A 24,416-nucleotide genomic window follows, 5' to 3' on the forward strand; every position below is an offset into this window, starting at 1 on the left:
GATCTCAGTATCATCCTTCACACTAATGCAGGCAAGTTATTTGTTTAGTCGTCTGAGGTGAATAAATTCTAAAATCTCAGTGAACTGATTTTTGGTTTTTCTTTGAACCATTAACAGTTCAAAGAATGTCAGGCTGAATGGCCGGCCCCCACACATTTTCACCTTACCAAATCTGGCCCTCTTTGCAAAAGGTTTGGACACCCCTGCCATAGTTCCTTCTGTATACTTCATTGTCATTATCATTATCTACAGTTCCAATACTTCTGGAATTATTACTGCTATGCATCTCTGCTTGCGTACTCCTTCTCTCACACCCCAACCCCCTCTCCTTCTATGTCCGTCTATCTCTCTCTCACTCTCTTTCTCTCTCCTGCTCTCTCTCTCTCTCTCTATCAACCCAGGGCAGATGGCCGCCCATCTTGAGCCGGGGTCTGCTCCGAGCTTTCTGCCTTCTAAAAGGCAGTTTTTCCTCGCCATTGTTGCCAAGTGCTTGCTCAAGGGGGAGTTTGGTCTAGACCTGCTCAAATTGGAAAGTGTCATGAGATAATGTTTGTTGTGAATTGGCACTATATGAATAAACTGAATTGAATTAAATATACAGTATAAACAAATTAAGAGCAAGCTAGCAAATCTCCAAGGCAGCATAATGAGTGACATTGTAGAGAACTGACAAATTACTAATACTACTTAAGAACCAATTCAATTTTAATCAGAGCTTTCCTGCATGGTTCACAGCCACATGTGGTAGCAGAGAAAAGCGCTTCAGCTAAGCTTAAAACAATCTGTGAGCAGTTTTTTGGGTTTCCCAATTTAACCACATTAAATACTATTTACCTGGAGCAAACCAGTATAGTCAATGGTATCACTTGCATCAGATAAGGAGCTGCTGCCCATTCATTCTGTATTGACTGATCTTCCTAAGCAGTAAGGGGTAAGCTCAGTTTGCCTGAATTTTGCTGTCTTTAGCACTCTTTAGCTTGTCCAACTACATGGTGGAGAGAGAGTGAGAGAGAGAGAGACGGGGACAGTTCATCCCTAAACTAAAATACAAGGGAGACAACTGTTTATTCACCACAATTAATATATTGATTTTCCTGTCATTTATGTGTGGATCATGATTCAATCATTTAGTAATTTTTTTTTGACTCAATGACCAACTACGTAGCTCAAGTTGAAGGAACAGTTCAACCTTTTGGAATATTTTCTTACTCAGTTTCTTGCCAAGAGTTAGATTATCCCAAAGTCCATTTGACACTGCTGGTATTGCAGTTAAAAGATTGATTGAAAATTGATGCATTCTGCAGTAACAGAACTAAATGCAGTTCCTGTGTGTGATGTTTAAACATGTTGTATCAAGTTTAAAGTTCAAAAGCTCTTAAATGTGTGACATTAAGAGTGCACTAAGTGGTAAAATAATTATACTGTTTTGGCTTAATAATTTACATATTCAGCAATTTTATTCCAGCTTTCCTTTCTTTTCTTATTTGCAGCAACACTGTTGCTTTTTCCAGTGAAGTTTGTTTTATATTCATCATGGTTCATCATTATAGAGACTTGTTCCTCTTGACTGAAGTAAGCAGAAAGCGAATATCCCTTTTTGAATAGTCAAATGACACACCAACGCCCCCTTTTTATAGATATAAACACAGAGCCTGAAGCAGAAACGGAGCAATCAGAAACACTAAGTCTTGTTTTTTCTGAAGCCAGTAGGTGGAAAACAGTGGGGTCCCACAGCTTAAAGGGCTACACCTATACATACAGAATCTGGAGTTATGATAAGTAACTAACGTTCTCTATTGTATAGGCTTCACCCTCTAAAAGCTATCGCTATTGGGGTAAGAATGAAGTTTAATGTGATCTGTGCTGCACTGCACCACCGGAAAAATGCATGCATACTTATGGCCACACACAGTTAAAAAAAAAAAAAAAAAGAAAAAAAACTTTGGAATGATGGCATAAGGCAGCATGCAGTGCATGACCTGACCTGTACATCTCCAGGACCAACCTGTACATCTCCAGAACTCTGAGGTGTGCAGGTCGGATCACAGCTGACCCTTCTCACCCTGGACACAGACTCTTTGAGAAACTCACTTCATGCAGGAGGTTACGGTCCAGCTTCTTCCCCTCTGCTGTTGGACTGTTGAACACCAACTGACTAACATGCTGCTCTGCACTTTAGTTACTTCAGCACAGGCACTGATCTATGCTCATGTCATTATCCACCTGCTGATCATTTGCACTGTTTACCTCACCTACTTGCACTACTTCCACTCTGTACTACCTCACTTTTGTACTACCTCCAGAACCATATTTATTTTACTTGTGTTATTTCATTTTGTTTTACCTTATTCTATTTTATTTTATTCTATTATTATATGTTACTCGTTCTTACATTCTGTGTATGCATCAATCACCAAGACAAATTCCTAGTAATGTGAAACCTCTTCACTTACATGGCAATAAAGACGATTCTGATTCTGATGTCCCATATTTCTTCCTTATGGCTGTGTGATTGTAAATGAGGTGGTGCTGTCACTGGCCGCCGAGCACATTCAGGGCTGAATAAGTTAGAGAACACATCTAGTAGGTGAAACGTTACAAAAGGGCATAGAGATGCTGTGCATATGACCTACACTGCCATTCCTCTGAGAAGAACTCCAGAGGAGGACAAGGCTCTGGTAGAGTAAGCATGAAACCCAGGCAGGGCTCCTCTCCAGCAGAGACATATGCTTGTGTGATAGCTTCACACAGTCAGTGAGACAGAGAGACTTCCCCTGAGAATGCCCTCCGTAAGGCACAAACAGCTGCTGTGTCTGTCTGAAACCTGCTGTGCACATTACATAATCAGACAGCGTGTGCACTGTAAAAGATGTGATGTTTTCTCCATGTAATTTTTGTGTGTACGTGTGTGGGGATCTGGATCTGAAGGAAATGCTAAAGCTAAGAGAAGTGCAGTCTTGAACGAAAAAATTTGGGGATCTGTGATAGTTGTTCAAAGGGGTAATTCCCCAAAGTGCATAAAACCAGAGTTAAATTCCATCCCAATCTCCATTCCTTTTGGCAAGGACCATCATGCCAACTCAGATCTGCGCCCTGGTTCTATTTTCCCAGGATATAAATGGCCTTGATGGAGTGCAGTCTTGTGAGACCGCAGCTGAGCCAAGCGACCACTGCATTGGCGGTTTATCTATGTTTCTGACGTTTTATTGTCTGTCCTCACATCTTTTCCCCTCAACAATGGAGCAAATATTTCAGCACTTTCAGAACCGTGGACAGCTCCAAACAATCTGTGTGGAGAAATGGCGTGTCTCTCACAGCAATGGAAGCAATCTACAAAGGGCTGTGGCGGAGGCTGTGGCGGAGGTTGTGTGTCAGCGTGAAAAACAAAATGCCCACATCCAGATTCATGCCATGGGAAAAAACTGCCACTAGCAAGTGGTGGGTGAAAAGAGGGGAGACCATAGAGAGGTGGGGAATATGAATGGGTTGATGTGGTTGCAGCAGATGAAAAAACTTTTTTGCTGTGTAAGCATTACATAACTGGCTCTGCCACTGATGCATAAGGTTTGTGCAAAGTGGAAGAGACATGTGGGGGAAATGTGTGCTTGACTAGTTGCAATACACTCACTGGAAAAAGCTCTTGCAGATGGTTGATTCTGAGGAGATCCATTGTGTTCGGTTTTTCCCGGAAAAAGGCACACACCCTCCGCATCCTGTCATTGCCATCTCTGCTTGTGTGAAGGTTACAAGGGAGGCTGGGAGATTGCTAGTGGAGACTGAGCAGGGGTGGGCCAAGGCGCAGCACTTTAAGCGATGTGATCTCTCACCTTGTCAGATTCTTCAGACTCTTCCTGGAGGTCATTGACAGCGTCCAGCAGGAGAGGCCCAAAAAGTCTAGTGGGACTGATGGGGCTGTCAAGCAAACCATTCCTGATTTGCTCTGGGAGATGGGACCTATGGAGCCACACACTGTGTTGAAACATTGTCATCCAGGACATAATTCTGGCCTATGCCATCACTGCAACTGTGGAGAGAGTTGGGGCTGGCACCATTTACCAATCTCCGTTGCCAATTTAGGAGGGAGGACCCCAGGCTGAGCAGTGATGAAGGAGATGGACCCTGCCAGGATAACGCAGAGAAGATGACATGCTGGATCTTGCTCTTTAATGAAATCTTTTTCTTCAAGGAAAATGATAGCATACATTGAAGAAAAAGGTGGAGCAGCTCTCAAATCATAGGGCTTGTATTCTGTCGCTGTAGACCTGAGGAAGACCAGTGTATGGCAAGAGGGCGCAAAAGAAACAATTCAGCACTGCACATGTGCACGATGGATGAACCCATTAGTGACATGCCTTAGAGGATGGAGTCTGTACAATATAGAACAGTTTTCTTTTATGACTAATGATATTGTAGTGTGACCCCGAAGAAACAAAAATGCTGCTTCACAGTTGAAACTAATTTACTGGTCAATGTTGCAAACAAAGGTATTGACACAGTGTGATTCTAGCTTGCATACTGCAAGCTGGTGCTGTATTTGGTTGTCTGGATCAGTGACTCAGCTGAATCTGCACAATCTGCACCAATCTATTTAGAAAGCTGTGAAAACATGAATCACTACAGAGTGGAAAAAATCCCCTCATACCATTACAACATTCAAGGGCATGCGCTGTGCGTTTGTCTTCAACTAAATGTGGAGGTAAGTGTAGATTAATCTCCTGTTGAGATTTTCTCCACACACAATTTTGTCCTGTTTGAGTAAAGTTAGACAATTTTAAAGTGAAATTTAAATGAAAAAAAATTTTTTTTTTTTATTTGTGAGGCATTTTTTAAAATTTACTTTTTTAGTGACAACCTGTGGGGTTTTAAGTTCAGAGACGCAGAAATCAGAGCCAGAAAATATTGTGAAATCGGGTTTGGTCTTTTCATGAGATTTTTACAATGATGACAGTTGTTTTTAACAGAAATGCAATATGCACAATTTCAAGAAAAGAGAGGGCAGACGTCTCTACGGACAATATCTTCAAACTAGGCAACTTAGACCAAACCATTCTACAGTACTACAGGTAAGAGAAAAAAAATATGTATTTTTAATTCAGAGATGAACTGTCACTACTGTAACTATGTGTTGCTCAAATTAAGTGTCTTTTGAATGAATAAATGAATGAATAATTTTTTGGTCACCAAAAAAAGGAGTAGGCTGAAGCGCCTGGCTTATTGTAACCTATCCGGAAGTTTTCTTAATTTACCCAGAAAGTCAGCCAAACAAAGTTTTAATTTTACATTTCCTGGTAATTGTTAATTAACTTATATTTTAAAGATTTTTTGAACTTTAACAACGAACTGTTTGTTTTAAATTTGTCACTAAGCTCATTCCACAGTTTTATGCCTAAAACAGAAATACGTCTGCGTATTAGTTCTGGCTTTATGTCTTTCAAAAATAAACAATAATAATTATAAATTAAATTATAATTCCCATCTCGGAGTTTGCAGTAAGGTACTGTAATAATACTGTTTATGTTCTCTCATAATAACAATTTGTTGTTTTTATTTGTTTTGTTTTTCTATTTGTACTCTTTTACTTTAGTTTGATGCTTTATATATTCTCTATACAGCTGATTTTTCTTTTTACAAGCTTTTTCTAAGCCTTTTGTAATCCAAGGTTTCCCCATCTTATTGGCCTTTAGTCTCAATTTTATTACTGGACAATGTTGATTGTAAAATAACAATAACATCTCCAAAAATGCATTATAAGAATCGTTAATGTTGTTTACATAAACATCTTGCCAGTTATGACTTATCAAGTCAAAAAGCTTTCATTGTTTCTGGTGTTCTCACTCTAACCAACCTGTAAGTTTCTTTAATTCTTGGTTTTAGCTTCCTAGACTCAAGCACTGCGACGACAGGCAAGTGATCACTTATATCTATCACTGGTAATCCACTTTTTGTACTTTTATCTGTTAAATTTACAAAAAAATATTATAATAATTATAATTGAAGTTTTAATATTAATTAATATTGAAGTCACCATAACTCAAAATCAACTTATCACTTTGCTTTTCATATAGCTCAGAGATAAATCTTATCTTATCTTTTCTTACTAAACTGATCAATACAAGAACCTGGAGTTCTATAAACACAAGTAATTATCATGTTCTTTGATCTTCCATTACTTATTTTAATAGTTACACATTCCATTAAATCATCAATGACTATTCTCATATGATCAGTAGTTTTAAATTTTATACTATTCATTACAAACAAGGCAACACCTCCTCCTCTTTTGTTCACCCTTTTTTTTAAAAATAATTCATAGCCCTCCAGTTCAGTGACCATCTCCTTACCGTCACCCAACCAAGTCTCTGAAACGACTGCAACACTAAATTTGAATAGTAACTGTTGTAAATAGTCCTTAGTTTTAGAGAAGTTGCTGTAGAGACTCCTGATGTTAAAGTGGATCACAGAAAAACATTCTTGTATAAATTCAAGTTCATCTTCTGAATAATAGCCACATTCCCATTGAAAGTTCCGGCAGAGATGTTCATCCGGGTCAGTGCTATTTTATAAATCGTAGTTTTTGTGTTCTTGAAGCTTCAGAGTTGTAAAATGTGTCTCCATTCTGACTTTTTTGTTCTTGCAAGCATTTTGAATTTTCCATCAAAAACAAAACAAAAACAGACCACAATAGCAAAAAAAAGACACAATCTTCACCACTTTGTTGATCTCCATTATTTGTATCGATCCAGATCTTTGATTTCCCTTACAGTCATTATTTTTGCTTGCTCTGGAGTTCCATTAAGTTTAATCATTACTTTACGGTTCCTTGTCCCTGTATCTTGAATCCGCTTTTCTTTCTTCAGTATTCTTGCCTGGCGTGCAATCTCAGCATTTCTCTTTGTCAGATGTTCATTTACATATTCTCTAGTGCCTTTGAGTTTCTTTGTTAGCTTTAACAGTTCAATTTTGTGTTTCCTGTTGGCAAATCTTATGATTATCTTTGGTATATTTTGCTTTTGAGGAATGGTGTAGCATGCCGCAATATTTTTAATCATCTAGGGGGATGTCTTTGCTGTTGAAAAACTTAATGACTTGTTGTTCAAGTGAGTGTAATTCACCTGATGGAGCGTCTTCTCCCTCCTTGTTCCCGGCTGTAACCCTGGCATAGGAGCGGTCCAGATACAACCAAGTCATCCATCCTTGTGTATTGTTCCAATTCATCCAGTTTTCTCTCAAGCTCTTCAATTTTCTCGTCTTTTTCCTGGATCACAGTCTTTAGTTGTTGCACTTCATCAGTCAGAAACACTAAGTCTTGTTTTTTTACCATCTTGCTCAGTTCATCTGACATGTAATTCAGCGACTTCTTAATTTCCTCAATATCTTCTGAAAACTTCTGCGCCATCTTGACTCTTTTTTCTAACACAGTTTGTGTTGCTGATTTCCCAGGTGTTGCAGTAGGCCTTTTGCTGGTTTACCACCACGTGTACAAAAAAGTGGCTTGTAGCTCCAATATTTTCAAAAATATAGGAATTAGAGTGGCACTTTACAATTACAAGTGTAAGTGTTACATAAAACTGATGGATGGCGACTCCTTCAGGAAATATTTAATGGATTGTCAGAGCTGACACACCAGACTCTCCTGACCAGCAGTCTTGATTGTGAACTATAACTTTAAGGCAGCACTTTTCCCTTATAACTATTGCAGGCGTATTGCTGTTGGGATATTTTTAATTACTAAGTGACATACTAATTTATGAGGCCTTTGCATATGACAATACATTCATGCAAACTCCTTTTGTAGGTCACAACATACACCACACACACTAGATCAGATGAATATGGCTTGTAACGATGATGGATGAGTCTGCTCAGCATTATGTGTGCTTACTGAACGTGTACTTACAGTGAACAGTTAGCTGGATAGAAGCGTTGGTCATGCCCACTACGTTGGTGGCGGTGCAGGTTAACAGGAAGTTGTTGTCGTCTCTGCTCACATTTACCAAAGTTATGTTGATGGAATGAATGGTGTTGTTTTCATAGACTGTGGCCTGGAGAGAATAGAATCAAATAAGACAGTAGGCCTGAGCAAACATTGGCTTAACATGTCAGGCAGAAAGGTAGTGTGAAATATAGATAGGTGCAATATGGAAATAGTTATCTAATTAACTAGCAGGCTTATTTAGAAAGAATCAATATCAGTGTTGCATTCACACTACGTTATTATGTTGCATTCACACTACGTTGGCCAAATAGGAAGAATACAAAACCCTGACTTTTCATGCATGGTTATCCTCATTTTCATTTTATCACAAGTACCATAGACTGTGAAAACGCTACTTTTTAACAGTTAAATAATTCGCTCTAGGATTTGCAGAAGGTTCTGTGACTAAATTAAGGAATACGGAGTGTCTGAATGATTCACCTGTTGATACTGACAGAAAGAAATTTGTCACATGTATCAATGAATAATAATATTCATTGATAATAATACTCAATAACCATTTATAATAATAATAATACAGACTATAGAATGTTCAACTGTTATTATCAATGATTGATAATATTCATTGATAATAATACTCAATAACCATTTATAATAATAATAATACAGACTATAGAATGTTCAACTGTTTGGTTATTTACAAGCACCTACCAGGATAGGTGCACACAGCATAAAATAAATAGGCTGCAAATTCAAGGCTCAAAAGCTCTCCATAGCTAGAAACATACATTGTTAATAAAACAAGTTTTGTTTTGTTTTTTTTTTTTTTCAGTCATTCATTGCCGATAGATGTGAATGTGAGCATGAATGGTTGTTTGCCTCTATATGTCAGCCCTGTGATGAACTGGTGACCTGTCCAAGATGTACCCTGCTTCTGTCAGACAGGCTTCAACAATGCTGCACAGGGTAAGCAGTGATTAATAATGGATGGATGGATGTTATTGCTTTTTTTAAACTATCATATAACAGTAATAGTACATGTATAATAGGCCAGTGTAATTTAGTAATTTCTTCCGCTAATCACTGGACAGTTATCTTATTTGCATGTTAGCTATTTAGTTACCAGAATAGAAGAAGTCAACACCTGGCTTTGATCATAGTTGCAGGGTGTGTGAAGGCTGCAGCTATAATTTGGGGCTACGGTTTCTGTGTTGAAGGGCCTCAGCCAGCTGTTGTTGTTTTCTATCTAGAGGATTCAAAGGTTCAAGGGGCTTTATTTGTCACTACAGATATGCATGTGCAGTACATATAGCAACAAAAGAGCGTTCCTCCAGAATGCTACATGGTGCTACACAAAAGACCACACTTAAGTAAATAAAATAAAAATAAAAATAGAAATATAGAAAAAAAAGGAACAAATATCCACAGTATATACACAGTTAAGCACAAGACTGACAAGACAGTGCAATACAATGAGACATTAGGGTATGCTGTGTGTAGTGTGTGTAGTGAAGAGGTGTGCTAATTCTGGGTGTGCCTGTGTTTGTGTGGAGTGTGTGTGTTTGTTTATGAGTATGTCAGTCCTGTCCCTGGGATTTTGGTCCCTGGGAGTCTGATGGTTTGAAGAACGAAACTATTTCGGAGTCTGGTTGTGGTGGGCTGAATGCTCAGGTACCTCCTACCATGTGGCAAGAGGGTGAAGAGTGTATCTGAGGACTCCTTGCTGTTCTTAGGGCTGTCCTGTCACCATCTCTGAAGGCTGAGTCTCTGGTCTTTACCAGTGTATGCACATCTGCAGTCTAGTTGGGGCGTGTGGTGACATCAAGTAATTGATGCACGGCATGATGTAGCTTGTCCCTGACATCGTGTATTCCTCCATCTTGGTAGAGTCGCCATTGGTTACAGCCTCACCGAACATGTGCTGGTCAGTGAGCTCAAAGCAGTCCTGAAGAGCAGAGATGGCTCCTGTTGGCCAGGTTTTCACCTGCTTTAGAACAGATTTGACATGTTCGAAAAGCGGTCTGTATGCTGGAATTAGCATATAGAGATGCGGTCCAAGGTGGGAGCAGGGCTCCCCATAATACACACCAGGGATACTCGTGTAAACAAGATCCAGCTTGTTCGTCCCTCTTGTTGCAAAGTCCACATGCTGATGTAATTTCGGAGTACTGATTTGAGATTTACATGGGTAAAATCTCAACAACAATAAACAGTCTGTCAGGGTGAACATTCTGCAGTTCGCTAATAGCCCCATAGAGTTAGCACAGTGCCTCCTTTGTGTTAGCACTGTGGGGAATGTAAACACCAATTATGAAGACAGTGGTGAATTCTCACTGTATATAAGAAGGTTTGCATCTGACGGTGATAAACTCCAGCGCCAATGAGCAGTAGCTAGAAACAAGCACAGAGTTCTTGCACCATTTCGTGTTGATGTAAACACACGAGCCACCACCACAAGCCTTACCGCACAGAGCAGCTTTATGTCGACATGGAACAAGGTGAGCCCATCTAGCTGAGTGGTGGCGTCTGGAACTCTGTCGCTGAGCCACTTCTCTGTGAAAACAAAGAGACAACAGTCTCTAAACTCATGGCGTGTAGTCTGCTGGAGTCGGATGAAGTCCAGTTTATTGTCCATTGAACATTGGACATTGGAGAGCAAGATGGTCCAGAGAGCCAGCCGGCTAGGGTTTTCTTTTTAGCCTAGCGAAGACTTTTGTCCTTTTGCCGCACTTCTGCTTTCTAGTGTAATGCTTCCAATGTCCTCTTTGCCTGATCTTTGCAGCGGGCCAAGATCACGGAGCAGCAGATCATCATGCAGGATGTTTTTTTGCATTTCTGGAGTGTATTATTGTCTGATGATTGTAGACATGGACACCAGTTCTTTCTCCGTGCGCTCATAGAAAGTCAGTTATGAGACAAAGAAAAGATCTATATTCACAAGTTAAGAAGGTTTAACTACAAAGTGGAAATCATAAAAGCAATCCATGTTTTCATGTTTTAACATATTAAACTACACTTGCTTTCAGAGATCTTGTCATTGAAGATAAAACTGTCATTGCCACTGACCAGGGACAGCTGATTTACAAAAGAATTTGCAAGAAAACTCCACTGTTGCACCCTATCTGTTCCATCCTGGAAATCATGCCAACAGACAATCGTTGGTATGGGGGTCTAGAGGTTGGAGAAGCGGGTCACCGGTTCGATTCCCCCACCGGACGGGCAGGAAAAATTTGGGTGTGGTGGAGTGATTAATGTGAAAAAATGCTCCCCCCATCATTAGCCGGCTGATGTGCCCTTGAGCAAGGCACTTAACCCACCAATATGCTCCCCGGGCAGTTGATGTTGCCCACTTCTCCTGTGTGTGTTTCACTGCATGTAATTTGCCGGGTGTTGCATGTGTGTGTTCAACTAAGGATGGGATAAATGCAGTAGTCAAATTCAGTATGTGTATGTAAAAGTATATATACTGCCAATAAAGTCGATTCTTCTTCTTCTTATTTACAAGGTAACTGCAGCTTGCTGATATTGCATGTAAAATGCAACACTGACAAGTCCGTTGTGTGCTTTTCTCATTGTGTGTGAACGACTGTGCGTGTGTCCTCCCTACCTCTTGTGCATTAATGGAGTGCAAGCCGTTGACAGACCAGTCCACCTCAGGTAATGGGGATCCAGAACCATTACAGATGGCTGTTACTTGATCACCCTCAATAACTGTGAGGTTGCTGTGGCTGACACTGATATCTGGCAGGTCTGTGACAGAAACAGAAAATTTAATTCACAAAGGGGGCTGAGAGCCAAAGACAGAGTAGCCTAGTCAGAAAGCATTGAGGCACCAACTAAACTTATTGTAGAATTTATTGTAGCTCTATCACCAGCTTTAGTCTGAATACAAAAATTTAATATCAGTAGTCATGTTTAGTAGTCATTAATGTCAAGGTGTGCACTTCATGCTTGCAAGCTAATTTTCACACTTTAAACTTACCACAACTGCTAATATTCATATCCTGCAGCAGTATCTTCCTGTAGCCATTAGTACAATATAACTGTTGACTGCTTAGTCCCACTTCTCCTCTGCGTTGCCATAACTGCAGCCAGCGGATTTCACAGCCACAGTCAAACACCACCTCCTCCAAGTGACTGGAGAGACAGCAAGAAAGAAATATAGAAAGAAAGTGTTGACATTATTATCAAAGCCTTCAAACTGCGTGCAAGTATAGCAAAGCATGTTTGTGATGTTAGAATTACTAAAGAAGGTACAGCATATCAGCGCTAACATTACCAAGACTTTAATCAATCCTTGTTAAGTAAAACAGTGAGAGACACCATCAGCAGGTCCAGAAGGATGAGGTAGGCCTGAGAGAGCTGAGGTGCAAGAGGTGCAGTAGGTTCCAGTGGGCCTGAGTGGGCCTGGACTATTCTATAATCTGGCCTTACCAGTGGTTTGCACCTTGCTGCACCTTGACACCATCTCTTGACTGTAGATTTCTGACAATGACAAGCCTACCTCCTCAAGAGAATGTTCTTGATTTGGCTAGAAATTATGAAAGGGTTTTTCTTCAACAATGACAGAATTTGGCGGTCATCCACTTTAGTTTTCTTCAGTGGTCTTGCAGGCCTTTGGTGTTGCTGAGCTTGCCAGTTAATTCCTTCTTGTTGCAAACTTTTGTTTTGACCACTCCCAATGTTTTTGCGATCTCTCCGATGGGTTTATTTTCTTTTGTCAACCTATTGATGGCCTCTGTCACTTTCATAGACACCTCTTTGGACCTCATGTAGAGTGTTCCAGACCTTTATCTGCTTGAATGGTCATGGACTAACATAGGAAACAGCCACACCTAACCATGATACTACTTGTCAGTCATTTGTCCCAACATTTATGAGCCACCAAAAATGGATTTAAGTGGCTGTAATTCCAAAATGGTTAATGCCACACTTTTGTCAAAAAACTAACTAAAACTAAAAGTCTTCACTTTGTTCACATCTTGATTGTTTCATTTCATATTCACACACACACACACATATATATATATATTGCATCATTATCATTATCTACAGTTCCAATACTTCTGGTATTATTGCTGTTGCTATGCATCTTCTCCTTCTCACGTTCTACGCTCCCTCTCTCTCTCTCTCTCTCTGTCTTTTTCTCTCTCTCAACCCAGCTGGTCAAGGCAGATGGCTGGCCATCTAGAGCCAGGCTCTACTCTGCGAACAGAAAATGACACCGAACGTGTCATGAGATAACTTTTGTTGTGAAATGGCACTATATAAATAAACTTAACTGAACTGAATTGAATTGAATTGAGGAGCTTAGAAATGAATATTTATGTATGTAAACACGGCTTAATGAATAAAAGTGACCCTGTAACCATATGACTATCACCCTCAGGTCAGCAGGATTATACCAAATTAAACACATCTGTGGGTGCAATATCATCAGCTGCACCCTATATGTATGTCATGCATCCACACACTCTTCCACTTTCTATTGACTGAGAAGGAATAATATTCATAAAACTCCTTTTACAAAGGTAAACATTCATTTTATTTCATTCACTGAATCTATAACCTTATGACAACAGTAAAGCAGATTAGTCATGAGGAGAGTGAAGTGGTACCACAGGTCAAAAAGCGGTACATGCAACAACAGAACACAATGAATTGAATTCAGATACCTTATTGACAGCAGCTGAAAGGCAAGCAAACATAAAACAAGTCTCTCCAGGTTGAGGCCAAACAAAAACTTCCTGAAGAAGCAGTACAAAAACCCTCAGTACAAAAACATGTGCTGTGGCCCCATGGAAAAATTGAGGGGACAGTAGATGAATCCAGGTTCAACTAAATTTGGCAAAGGTCGACGAGGATGTCCAGCCCGCTGCAGAGCACACATCCTCCAATGGTGCACTCTGAAACAGCACCCAAGAAGTGGCTATCCACCTTTTAAGTTGGACCACAAGCCTTGAAGCGGAATCCACTCCTGCCTGCCAATATAAATAAAACCTGAGGGCCCTCCCAGGGCACAAGTTGTGAAGCCTTTCAGTCTCTGCAGAAAAATGCAGTGGAGAACAGGGGTCCCACAAAGCTTGTAAGGTGTCCATTATCTCCTTGTCTAGGCCAAGTAAGTGCAAATGCTGCCATTCAAGGGCCACACATGAAGCTTCAAGGTCTGGGGCTCCAGGTGCCAAATCCTGGTCTACACCTGGGATAGCATGTCCCTCCTGAATGGAAGACGCCATGAGTGGCCTACCAGCATTTCATGGATCTCGGCCATCCATGGTCTCTTTGGATAATACTGTGCCACCTAGAGTACTTGGGCACAAAGCAGCCTCACTATTCTAAGGACACCTCAGAATCAGAATCACAATCAGAATCAGAATTCCTTTATTAATCCCTGGAGGGAAATTCTTGTAAAGAAACAAACACCTGGCAGGAAAGGAAAAGGAGGGAACACATACAGCTTCAGACAAGGCCATGGAAAACTCAGGTCATCCACCCGTACCAGCCTTAGTGGGCCATGCATTGACAACTGTGTAGTACAGTCAGGGTTCTCTGCTGTGGCAAAGAGGTCCACCTCTGTTTGACTGAAGTGAAGCCATATCTGGTTCACTAACTGACTCACTTCACTATCCTCACTCAGACAGCAGATCTGAGGTCCTGGAAGTTAGTAAGCCCTCAGAAACACCACATGGGACTGAGCCCACAGGAACAGTTGATGCACTCTGGCATGTAAGGATGGAGACTTCAGCCTGCCCTGATGGTTGATGTAATTGGAAGTGTCTTTGGAAGAAGTGTCTTAGGGCCAAGTAAACCACTTCCATGTTGAGGTTGACATGCCATCCCTGCTGCACAAGACCCCAGAGATCTTGAACAGACCTGCACTCCCAGACTGTACTCCAGCCTGATTGGAGGACATCCATTGTAATGGTCACCCTGCAGCCCCACTGCCCCAGGGGAACACTGACTCACACAGCTGTTGACTGCCTCCACCAAATGAGACCCTTGAGGCCTCCACAGTGTCTTCAAAACTGTCCCTAGGCAGGCAGACCTTTTTTTTGTAAATATCTGTACTTTGAGATTTTAGATTTATGTAAATACCTGTACTTTTAGATTTTTGATTTATACTTATCTTGTTTTGTTTATCCTATTTTTATACCTTTCACTTTTCTTTCTTAGTCAGGAATACCAAGACATTGCAAGTGCAATGTTTGTAAGAAAAGGAATTTCCCTTCAGGGATAAATAAAGGAATTCTGATTCTGATTCTGAATCCTGGAGTGGGTGTGTGAGCAGCAGGCCCAGTGGCACAACCTGAGCAGCCACAGAAAAGAGGCCCAGTATCCTCTGATACTGCACCACCACCTGGTTGCCAAGCAGCCTGTGATGCACTCCATAATCACTCTCCTTCTCTTTTGTGTCTAACATGTCCCTGTGTTGAGTGAATTCAGAAGTCCAAAATACTTGACCAACACAGCTGGGGGTACGTGGCTCTTCTCTGTATTCAGATGCAGGCCAAGTGAAACCATATGAGCCACCATAGTTTCTGTGTAGCTCCACATCAAGCTCTCTGATCAAGCACACACCAGCCAGACATTCAGGTAGCTGAATACCTAGATGCCTTTCTGCCGCAGGGGAATAAGGGCTGAGCTCACCTTCAAAACACCATCCAGTCCATGTTCTGCAGCAGCATTCAGGATGCCAAGTGCAGAATGGGGTGCAATATTCTCCCTGGTTTGAGTCCAGATCTTTTGCAGATGCCTGACAAAGTCAAGATACACTGGTAGAGGAACTTGTCTCTGGCTGCTAGGGTCCTGGTACAATGCAGAGGCCAGAGTCTTTCCCACCTGAGAGCTAGCATCCTGCAGCTACCTTTGCATGAGCTCCACCAACTGATCATTGATGTGGTCCATCTCAACGCACTTCTGCTTCTTACTGGCCTTCCGTCCATCCATCTGCATCTGAACTCGAGGGAAAAGGACCTTGGCCAGATGACATACAGTCCTCTGGGCCACTGTCCCCCTTATCACTCACCTAGGATGCCATCCTTCTTTCGAAGCAGGGAGTGGGCAAACAACACTTGTCCCACTAAATTATCTGGAGGACTGAAAGGAGACACATAGGGCTCAGGAGGCTTGTGCCGCTCTCACAAATGAACAGAGCCTCAACTATGATGTGGTTAAAGCCACTGCGTTGCATGTGTATGAGTCAGTGCCTGAAGTGTACAGGCAAAAAATATGGAAAATGTGGGAAAAGCATCAACCAGACAGTTTGTTCATGAAAAAAGTATCCTTTTTGATAAATGGTGCCAAGCCAGTAAAGTCATAGATTTTGCACAGCTATGGGAGCTTGTGCTTTTGGAAGAGTTTTCTGGAATGCACTGTTGTATATTTAAAAGAGCAAAAGGTTGCGCTGACTGAAGCTGCTATACTGGCAGATGAATTCACTTTGACCCACAAGACAATTTTTTTTTGTCATCTTCGCACCATGATTCTTCTCTGTGACTTGGCAATATAAAAGTTTTTTTGTCACATAGCTGTTCTGTCTTAAAACAGAAAGAACTGTCCAAAAATAACACCCCTTCTGCTGTAGGACTGATTCGGTGTGAGTTAGTTTCCACTGAAAAGGAACATCTGACCAAGGAGTTGTTAGAACGTGAAACTGATGATGATGATTTTATTGATGATTGACAACTTTTTTTTTCTCTGACTGGCAATGAGGAAGACAAGGTGCTGATTACTATTCTCAGAAATACGAAATGCATTGCCTTTCTCCAACCAGTTGTACTGTGGTGTGGATAAACTGGTCTGGGGAGATGGACTCTCTGACTTTGAAAGTTCGATTGAATTTCCCTCGGGATCAATAAAGCGTCTATCCATCTATTTATCTATCTATCTATCTATCTGTGTTTCTGCTGATGTGCTTCCAGATGAGATGGATTTGTTTGTAGCAGTGAATAGTCACCAGCTCATAAAAACTCAAAAGTCTCACAACACATTAGCTTCTTGTCTGTCTGCTGTCCATAATCAAACAAATGTTACAAACTCAAGGTTGAAATCTGATGTGGCCAAGTTTTGTCAATCTTGTCATGTATTCCAAGTGACAAGAAAACCAAATCAAGTTATTCCATCTGCCCCTCCAATTCCAGCAGTGGATATTGGTGGCCATAAGACAATTAAGCAGCAAATATAAATGCAGTAAGTAAGTAATACTAAGTTTAACAATCCCATAGAAATAGTGTCAGTGCCTCGTCCTCCCATAGTCCAACTAGCACAAAATTTAAGAAGTGTTAATCATAATAACCTCTTAAAAATACAAACTACCAAATATTTAGAGCCAAAAAATAGGACAATCAGATGTGGATTATTAAATATACGATCCTTCCACTCTAAATCCCTCCTAGTCAGTGATCTAATTATTGATCATCAGTCTGATATACTCTGCCTCACTGAGACTTGGTTACGGGATGAAGAGTATGTTAGTTTAAACGAATCAACTCCGTCTGGTTATATTAACTATCATGTTCCTCGAGGCACAGGCCGAGGAGGAGGAGTGGCAGCAATCTACCACTCCAGTCTTCAGATTAACCCCAAACCTAAATCTATCTATAGTTCATTTGAGAATCTCAATCTCAGCCTGTCTCACCAAAACTGGAAGTCAGAAAAGCCAGCCAAGTTTTATTAGTTGTTGTGTATCGCCCACCTGCTGCTGCTTACTCAGAGTTCCTGCCTGAGTTTTCTGACTTCTTATTTAGTTTAGTGCTCAGTACAGATAAAGTCATTATAGTGGGTGACTTTAACATTCATATGGATGTTGACTCTGACAGTCTTAAGACAGCCTTTAGTTCACTCTTAGATTCAATAGGTTTCCTTCAGATAGTGATTGAACCAACACACTGCCATAATCACACACTCGATCTGGTTCTCACCTATGGCCTAGAAACTAAGAACCTGTTAGCTGTCAATCAAAAACCCTCTCCTTTCAGACCATTCACTTGTAATTTTTGAACTAACTCTAACAGACTTTACAGCACATGACAAAAAGGTCTACTATACCACATGCCTCTCTGAAGATAGTGTAGACAGATTTAGGGATGCAATCCCATCACAGCTTCCCTCAGCACCATGTACTGTCATGCCTGGTGTTTTTTGGTTATGCTTTGTCTTTTGATTTCTGTCCATGTGCCATGTTCCATGTTTGTCTTGTGCTTCCATGTATTATGTTCAAGGTTTTTGTCATGTCCTGTTTTATTTTGAAAGTGTCTCTTCTCCTGTGTGCCCTGTTTTCATGTAGCTTTGCTTTGGTTTTCCTGATTGCTTTCTCCCTCCTGATGTGTGTCACCTGTGTCTCGTTGTCATGTCTATTTAGTCCTTGTCTTCCCAGTCACCTTGGTCTGAGCGTCTGCATTTTTCTCTATGCCATGCCAGGATCTGCATTTTTTTCCCCCATGCCATGCCAGGAACGTTTTTTTTGGTTTGCCTTGCCATGCCATGCCTTGTTTTTGCCACAGTAAGTGAGTTTTTGTGTTTAGCTTAGTTTAATTAAAGACTTTTGCTTGGATCTGCCTGCCTGCCTGCCTGCTCTTTTGACTCTGCATCGGGGTTCAGCTCTTTTTGCGTCGGCGCCGCCGCCAATCTTGACATGTACCAGTACAACAGACCATACTGATTTAAATGTTACTCCTGGAGAAATTGATTCTTTTGTTAACAACACTGCAACCACATTGCACACAGTTTTAGATATGGTTGCTCCACTGAAAAAAAAGATTACAAATCATACGAGGCTAGCTCCTTGGTATAATTCAAATATACGAACACTGAAGCAAACATCAAGACGGATGGAGAGGAAGTGGTACTCCTCCAAATCAGATGAATCCCAGAGGGCCTGGAAAGACAGTCTATTGGCATACAAAAAGGCCCTTCATGAAGCCAGAACTGCCTATTATTCAACATTAATAGAGCAAAACAAGAACAACCCACGTTTTCTCTTTAACACTGTAGCCAGGCTGACCAAGAGTCACAGCTCTGTTGAGCCTTGTATTCCTGTAGCTCTTAGTAGTGAAGACTTCATGAGTTTCTTCACCAATAAAATCAATAACATTAGAGAAAAAATCAATAAAGATCTCCCCAGAATAGCCGATATAGTGCCATCTCTAGAAACCTCTTTTAATCCTACTCCATCTCTGGACAGCTTCCTGTCCATGGACCTCCCCGAGCTGACCTCCAGCATCAACAAATCTAACCCAACTACATGTCTCTTAGACCCCATCCCAACTAAGCTCCTCAAGGACGTCTTTCCCTTGATTGGCATTTCCTTCATAGATCAGATCAAATTATCTTTAACAACAGGTTATGTACCACAGGTGTTTAAAGACGCTGTTATTAGACCTTTGCTTAAAAAACTTTCACTTGACCCAGACATCTTAGCAAACTATAGGCCGATATCCAATCTCCCGTTTTTATCTAAAATACTTGAAAGAGTGGTTGCAAATCAGTTAATTGATCGCCTACACAGGAACAGTCTCTTTGAAATGTTTCAGTCTGGTTTCAGAGCCCATCACAGCACAGAAACAGCACTGGTTAAAGTTACAAATGACTTCCTCGCGGCATCAGACCGTGGGCTTGTCTCCATACTCGTTCCCACCACTGGATCCCAGTGCTGCTTTCGACACAGTAGATTACAACATTTTATTACACAAATTAGAACATGAGACTAGGATTACAGGGACTGCGCTACGCTGGTTCAAATCATATTTAACAGACAGATTTCACTTTGTTCACTTTAATGATGTTTCCTCTTCATATATAAGGGTTAGCCTCGGTGTTCCACAAGGTTCAGTGCTTGGGCTGATCCTGTTCATCTTATACCTGCTCCCTCTAGGAAATATTATTCAGAAACATGACATAAACTTTCACTGTTATGCTGATGACACTCAGCTGTACTTATCCTTAAAGTCTGAAGAAACAGAGCCGTTCGTCAGACTCCAGGCATGTCTTAAGGACATAAAGGACTGGATGACCTCCAATTTCTTATTATTAAACTCAGACAAAACTGAGATCATTGTTCTAGGCCCCAAACACCTTAGAACTAGAATAGCTGATAATATTCTCTCTCTGGACGGCATTACTTTGGCCCCCAGTACGACTGCGAGGAACCTCGGCGTTATCTTCGATCAGGACGTGTCATTTATCCATCACATTAAACAGATCTGTAAGACTGCCTTCTTTCACCTCCTTAATATTACTAAGATTGGGAGCGTCCTCTCTCAGAGTGATGCTGAAAAACTTGTCCATGCTTTCGTTACTTCTAGGCTGGACTACTGCAACTCACTATTGTCAGGATGTCCAAATTACTCTACTATTACTATTAATAGCCTGCAGCTGATCCAGAATGCAGCAGCTAGAGTTTTAACAGGAATCAGTAAAAGGGATCATATCCCCCCCGTCTTAGCTTCTCTTCACTGGCTTCCGGTAAAATTCGGAATAGACTGTAAAATTCTCCTGCTTACATATAAGGCCCTAAATGGACTAGCCCCATCATACCTGCAGGATCTAATAGTCCCATATATTCCCAATAGATCACTCAGATCACAGAGTGCAGGTTTACTTACAGTTCCCAGAATTCATAAAAGTAGAACGGGAGGACGAGCCTTTAGCTATCAGGCACCCCTGCTGTGGAACCAGTTGCCAATCTGGGTTCGACAGGCAGACACCACCTCCACTTTTAAAACTAAACTTAAAACCTTTCTGTTTAGTAACGGGGCGGGGTGGTTCTCCCTTGTGGGCCGAAATTGAACTGAATAGAATTGATAGGATAGTGGTTTTCAGCAGAATATGAAAAACACATGAATAATACAACATTTCATTATAATTTCATTATTATAATTTCAGTCTTGTGAAATGTTAAAATCAAATTGAGGTGGTATCAAAAGTGAAACTGAACGGATGAATCACATGAAAATTTAAAATATTTATGAGTTGAGATTTTGTTTTCTTTGTCTTTTTAGTAATGTCATTCTCATGTTGTTAACTGCTTTCCTGCCTGTACAACATCCATTGCACGTCTGCCCGTCCTGGGTGAGGGATCCCTCCTCTGTTGCTCACCCTGAGGTTTCTCCCATTTTTTTCCTGTTAAAGGTTTTCTGGGACTTTTTCCTTCGGGTCGAAGGGCAGAGGATGTTGCTGATGTTATGTTAAGCCCTTTGAGACAAACTGTTTGTAAAAATGGGCTATACAAATAAAGTTGTCTTGTCTTGTCTGGTCTTGTTGAAAACAGAGGCTGAATACCTTTTGTAAAATGCTTCTGCTGTGTCCAGTTCCAGCCCATGGAGTTCCTATTTGCTCCTTGTCCCAAAATCCGGTCCAACTCTACCCTCTTGTACTAGTTACTGTGGAGTTAATGCCATTACCAAGCCAGACGCATTTCTACTCCCACCTGTTGTCAATTTTAATGTGGTTTGCCGTGTAAAGCACACATAATATTGTCGCTGATTTTTTTAGGGGAAGAAATGTTTGATTTTGGTTGAGGGGGGGGGTCCTTTTTCTCCTGTTTTTGGCTAGAGTCAGGTTAGATCCCTGTATTTTCTTTTGTTTTATTTTTGGAACAAGGTAAGTTAGTCTGTGCAAAAGCTAGATCACTTTGTGTGTTATTTTGAGTCTTGCTCACCCTATACACAAGACCAATAAATTTGCTTTATCCTGTTGTAGTTCTGGTTTTCCTTGGGAGCTGGGGAAAAAAGGGATCTCATTTTATGCTCCGTTCAGGTTCCCCACTAGGCATAATCCATACTCAAAAAGACTTGAGGCTCTAATTGCTGCCAAAGGGGCTTCAGCAAAGTATTGATCACAGAATACTTATGTACATGTTATATTTTTGATTTTTAATAAATTTGCAATATATATATATATATATCAAGCAAATTTGATTTACTTTGTCATTATGAGGTATTTTGTGTAGAACTTTGAGGGAAAATTTGAATTTAATCCATTTTGCAATGAGGCTGTAACATAAAATGTGCAAAAAGCAAAGCAGTATGAATACTTTGTGGATGGACTGTAGTAGAGGGAAGTAGATCAACTGAATTGAATTGAACTGAATTGAATTGAATTAAACCTTATTGATCCCTGGGGGGGTGGGTGGGGGGCTGATTAGTTTGTCCCAGCATCACAAGAAACACAAGGCAGAAACAGGATATAAATAAACAGATAAAAGTCTCCTTGACACAACCACGTCACTCTGTAAAAATTGAGGTCAGTTAAGATGCACAGATCTGGCGGCTACATGTGTGTTGTAAAGTCTCAGGCAGAAAGAACTTGCTGTGGCATCTTGCTCCAGATGTTGAAGGACCTGAGTTTGCGGAAGATATGGAGTCTACTCATGTCCTTTTTGTAGAGGACCTCAGTGTTTGTGGACCACTGCAGCTTGCAGTCGAGGTTAACACTGAGGTACTTGTACAGTGTTACCTGCTCCACATCTGTTCCCGAGATGGAGATCGGCAGTGGCGATGTCTTCATACGGCTGAAACCATCTTCTTTGTCTTGTCAATATTCAGCTATAGGTGATTCTCTCTACACCACCTCCCAAAGTTATCCACCAGTTTTCTGTACTCCCCCTCCTGTCCCCTCTGCCTAAATTCCCTTAGGCAGAGATATATTCATGAGAATGGGATGAATGAACTAATCTATGTCCTCCCCATGAGCTTTATAAAAAGTTTCCCAATCAGTGGCTTCCAATGCAATATGAAGTGTCTATACACCCTTGGGGGACCACTTCCTCACTGTCTTTACTGTAACTTCTTGTTGTTTAACCACAGGCTTAGGTGAGGTGTAAATAGGACTAGGTTGTGATCTGATCTGCCAAGTAGGGGGGAGAACAGTAGATGTGTATGCGTTTTTGACATTTGCATAAAGCAGATCTAAAGTCTTGTTTTCTCTTGTGGTGCATTTAACAAACTGGTAAAACGTGCGGAAGCACCAGCGGGAATTCACCAGGACAGTCAGTCCCTCTCCCCTGCACTTGCCGCTAGAGGTATTATATCTGTCGGCTCTGATGGTCCGGAATCCGGAATCCCGCAGCCATGTTTCAGAGAAACACATGATGCTGCATTCCCTGCACTCTCTCTGTGTCCTGGTGAGCACTTCTAGCTTTTTTTTTATTAGCCAGTGACCGCATGTTTCCCATGATGACTGCCGGGATGCAGTACTTAAATCACCCGCCCGACATCCCCTTCGTCTTTTCCTTCACAGCTCCGGTGGTATGTCAAACTTTCCTCCATGCAGGAGGCTTATGTTCCTTGGTGCAATCAGCTGATCGCGTGAGTAGATATTGCCAGGAGTGCAACAGGCATGGCTGCGCATGGTAAGGAGTCCCAGCTCAAAGCTCAGTAAAATAAGAATCCAATCCACCCACCCATCATCATAGCTCCAGACTGTGCAGCTAGGTTCAAAAGTCCATAAGATCGCTCCAAAAAGTCACATGCACACAGGCTAAAAACAAACTAACCACCTGGCAAACACTCACTGCTGGGGCAGGCAGCTGCTGTCACAGTGCCATGACATCATTTATAGAAAACTAAACTAAATATGCAAAGTATACATCAAATAAATTTTTCCCTAAGATGGTTTCTGTCATTTTAAGTAGTTACTATCCCTCCTTTCCACTGTCTGATCACTGTTGAGCAGTTGCAGGCTCCAAATGATCATCATCATCTCAAGACTGCAGCACTCGCATCCAGGATAAATTGGCTTCAGTTTTGTACAGTTGTACAAAACAGTACAGGAAGTGTCTTTGAGTCCAAGTGGATGTTTGTGCCAAATTTGAAAAAATTCCCTTAGGCAGAGATATATTCATGAGAATGGGATGAATGAACTACTGATTCTCCGAAAGCATTTGATTAATTTCATCCATTTGTAATCTAATATTTTATTTCTCCATATAAATAAATTACACCGGGTGATTGTGACTAAATCTGTTGTTGTGCATAGGTAGGAGGTTAATTTAATTATTAACAAATTATTAATAATTATCAAAGATAATTTGATTATCAAAGATAATTATTAACAGTTACAAATACTGTTAATTGCAGGACACCATCCTGTTACCAGGGACTGGAAGTACAGTCTCAATTGAGTGTTCACTTAGAATCGTCAATATTAGAAGAATATTCATGCTAGTCAAGTGAACAGTGAAGGGATGTAACCACAAACATCTACCAGTTAAACTATAACAGAAAATAACAGACAAACAATATTAATTCACAATCAACCATACTTCAAATTAATAAAGATCTGTTACAAACTACAGTTAAAACAAACACAAGCAACTATACTACAGCTAAAGCAAACAAGCAAGTTGTATGTGTATGTAGGGGGAGAGAAAGAGGGGGCAAAGATGGTGGACGAGATCATGAGTGACATTGCCTCATCAAGCTAAAAATGGCGAGCTTAACTGTGAGGTTTGAAAGGAGAGTGGGAGGAACAAAAGAGGAAC

General features: G+C 40.9%; 1 protein-coding gene across 1 annotated transcript in view; it reads right to left on the reverse strand.

The window, feature by feature from the left end:
* The window catches only part of LOC124062040 (NT-3 growth factor receptor-like), a 161,525-nt gene that overhangs the window by 58,980 nt on the left and 78,129 nt on the right, over nucleotides 1-24,416 (reverse strand). Inside the window, exons 5-7 of the mRNA XM_046394470.1 lie at nucleotides 11,919-12,073; nucleotides 11,544-11,686; nucleotides 7,898-8,042 (exon numbers count right to left, since the gene is read on the reverse strand). Of these exons, the coding sequence (XP_046250426.1) occupies nucleotides 7,898-8,042; nucleotides 11,544-11,686; nucleotides 11,919-12,073 (443 nt within the window). The remainder of the gene's footprint in view (nucleotides 1-7,897; nucleotides 8,043-11,543; nucleotides 11,687-11,918; nucleotides 12,074-24,416) is intronic.

This window comes from Scatophagus argus, chromosome 7 (assembly GCF_020382885.2).
Source record: "Scatophagus argus isolate fScaArg1 chromosome 7, fScaArg1.pri, whole genome shotgun sequence".
Lineage (NCBI taxonomy): Eukaryota > Metazoa > Chordata > Actinopteri > Scatophagidae > Scatophagus > Scatophagus argus.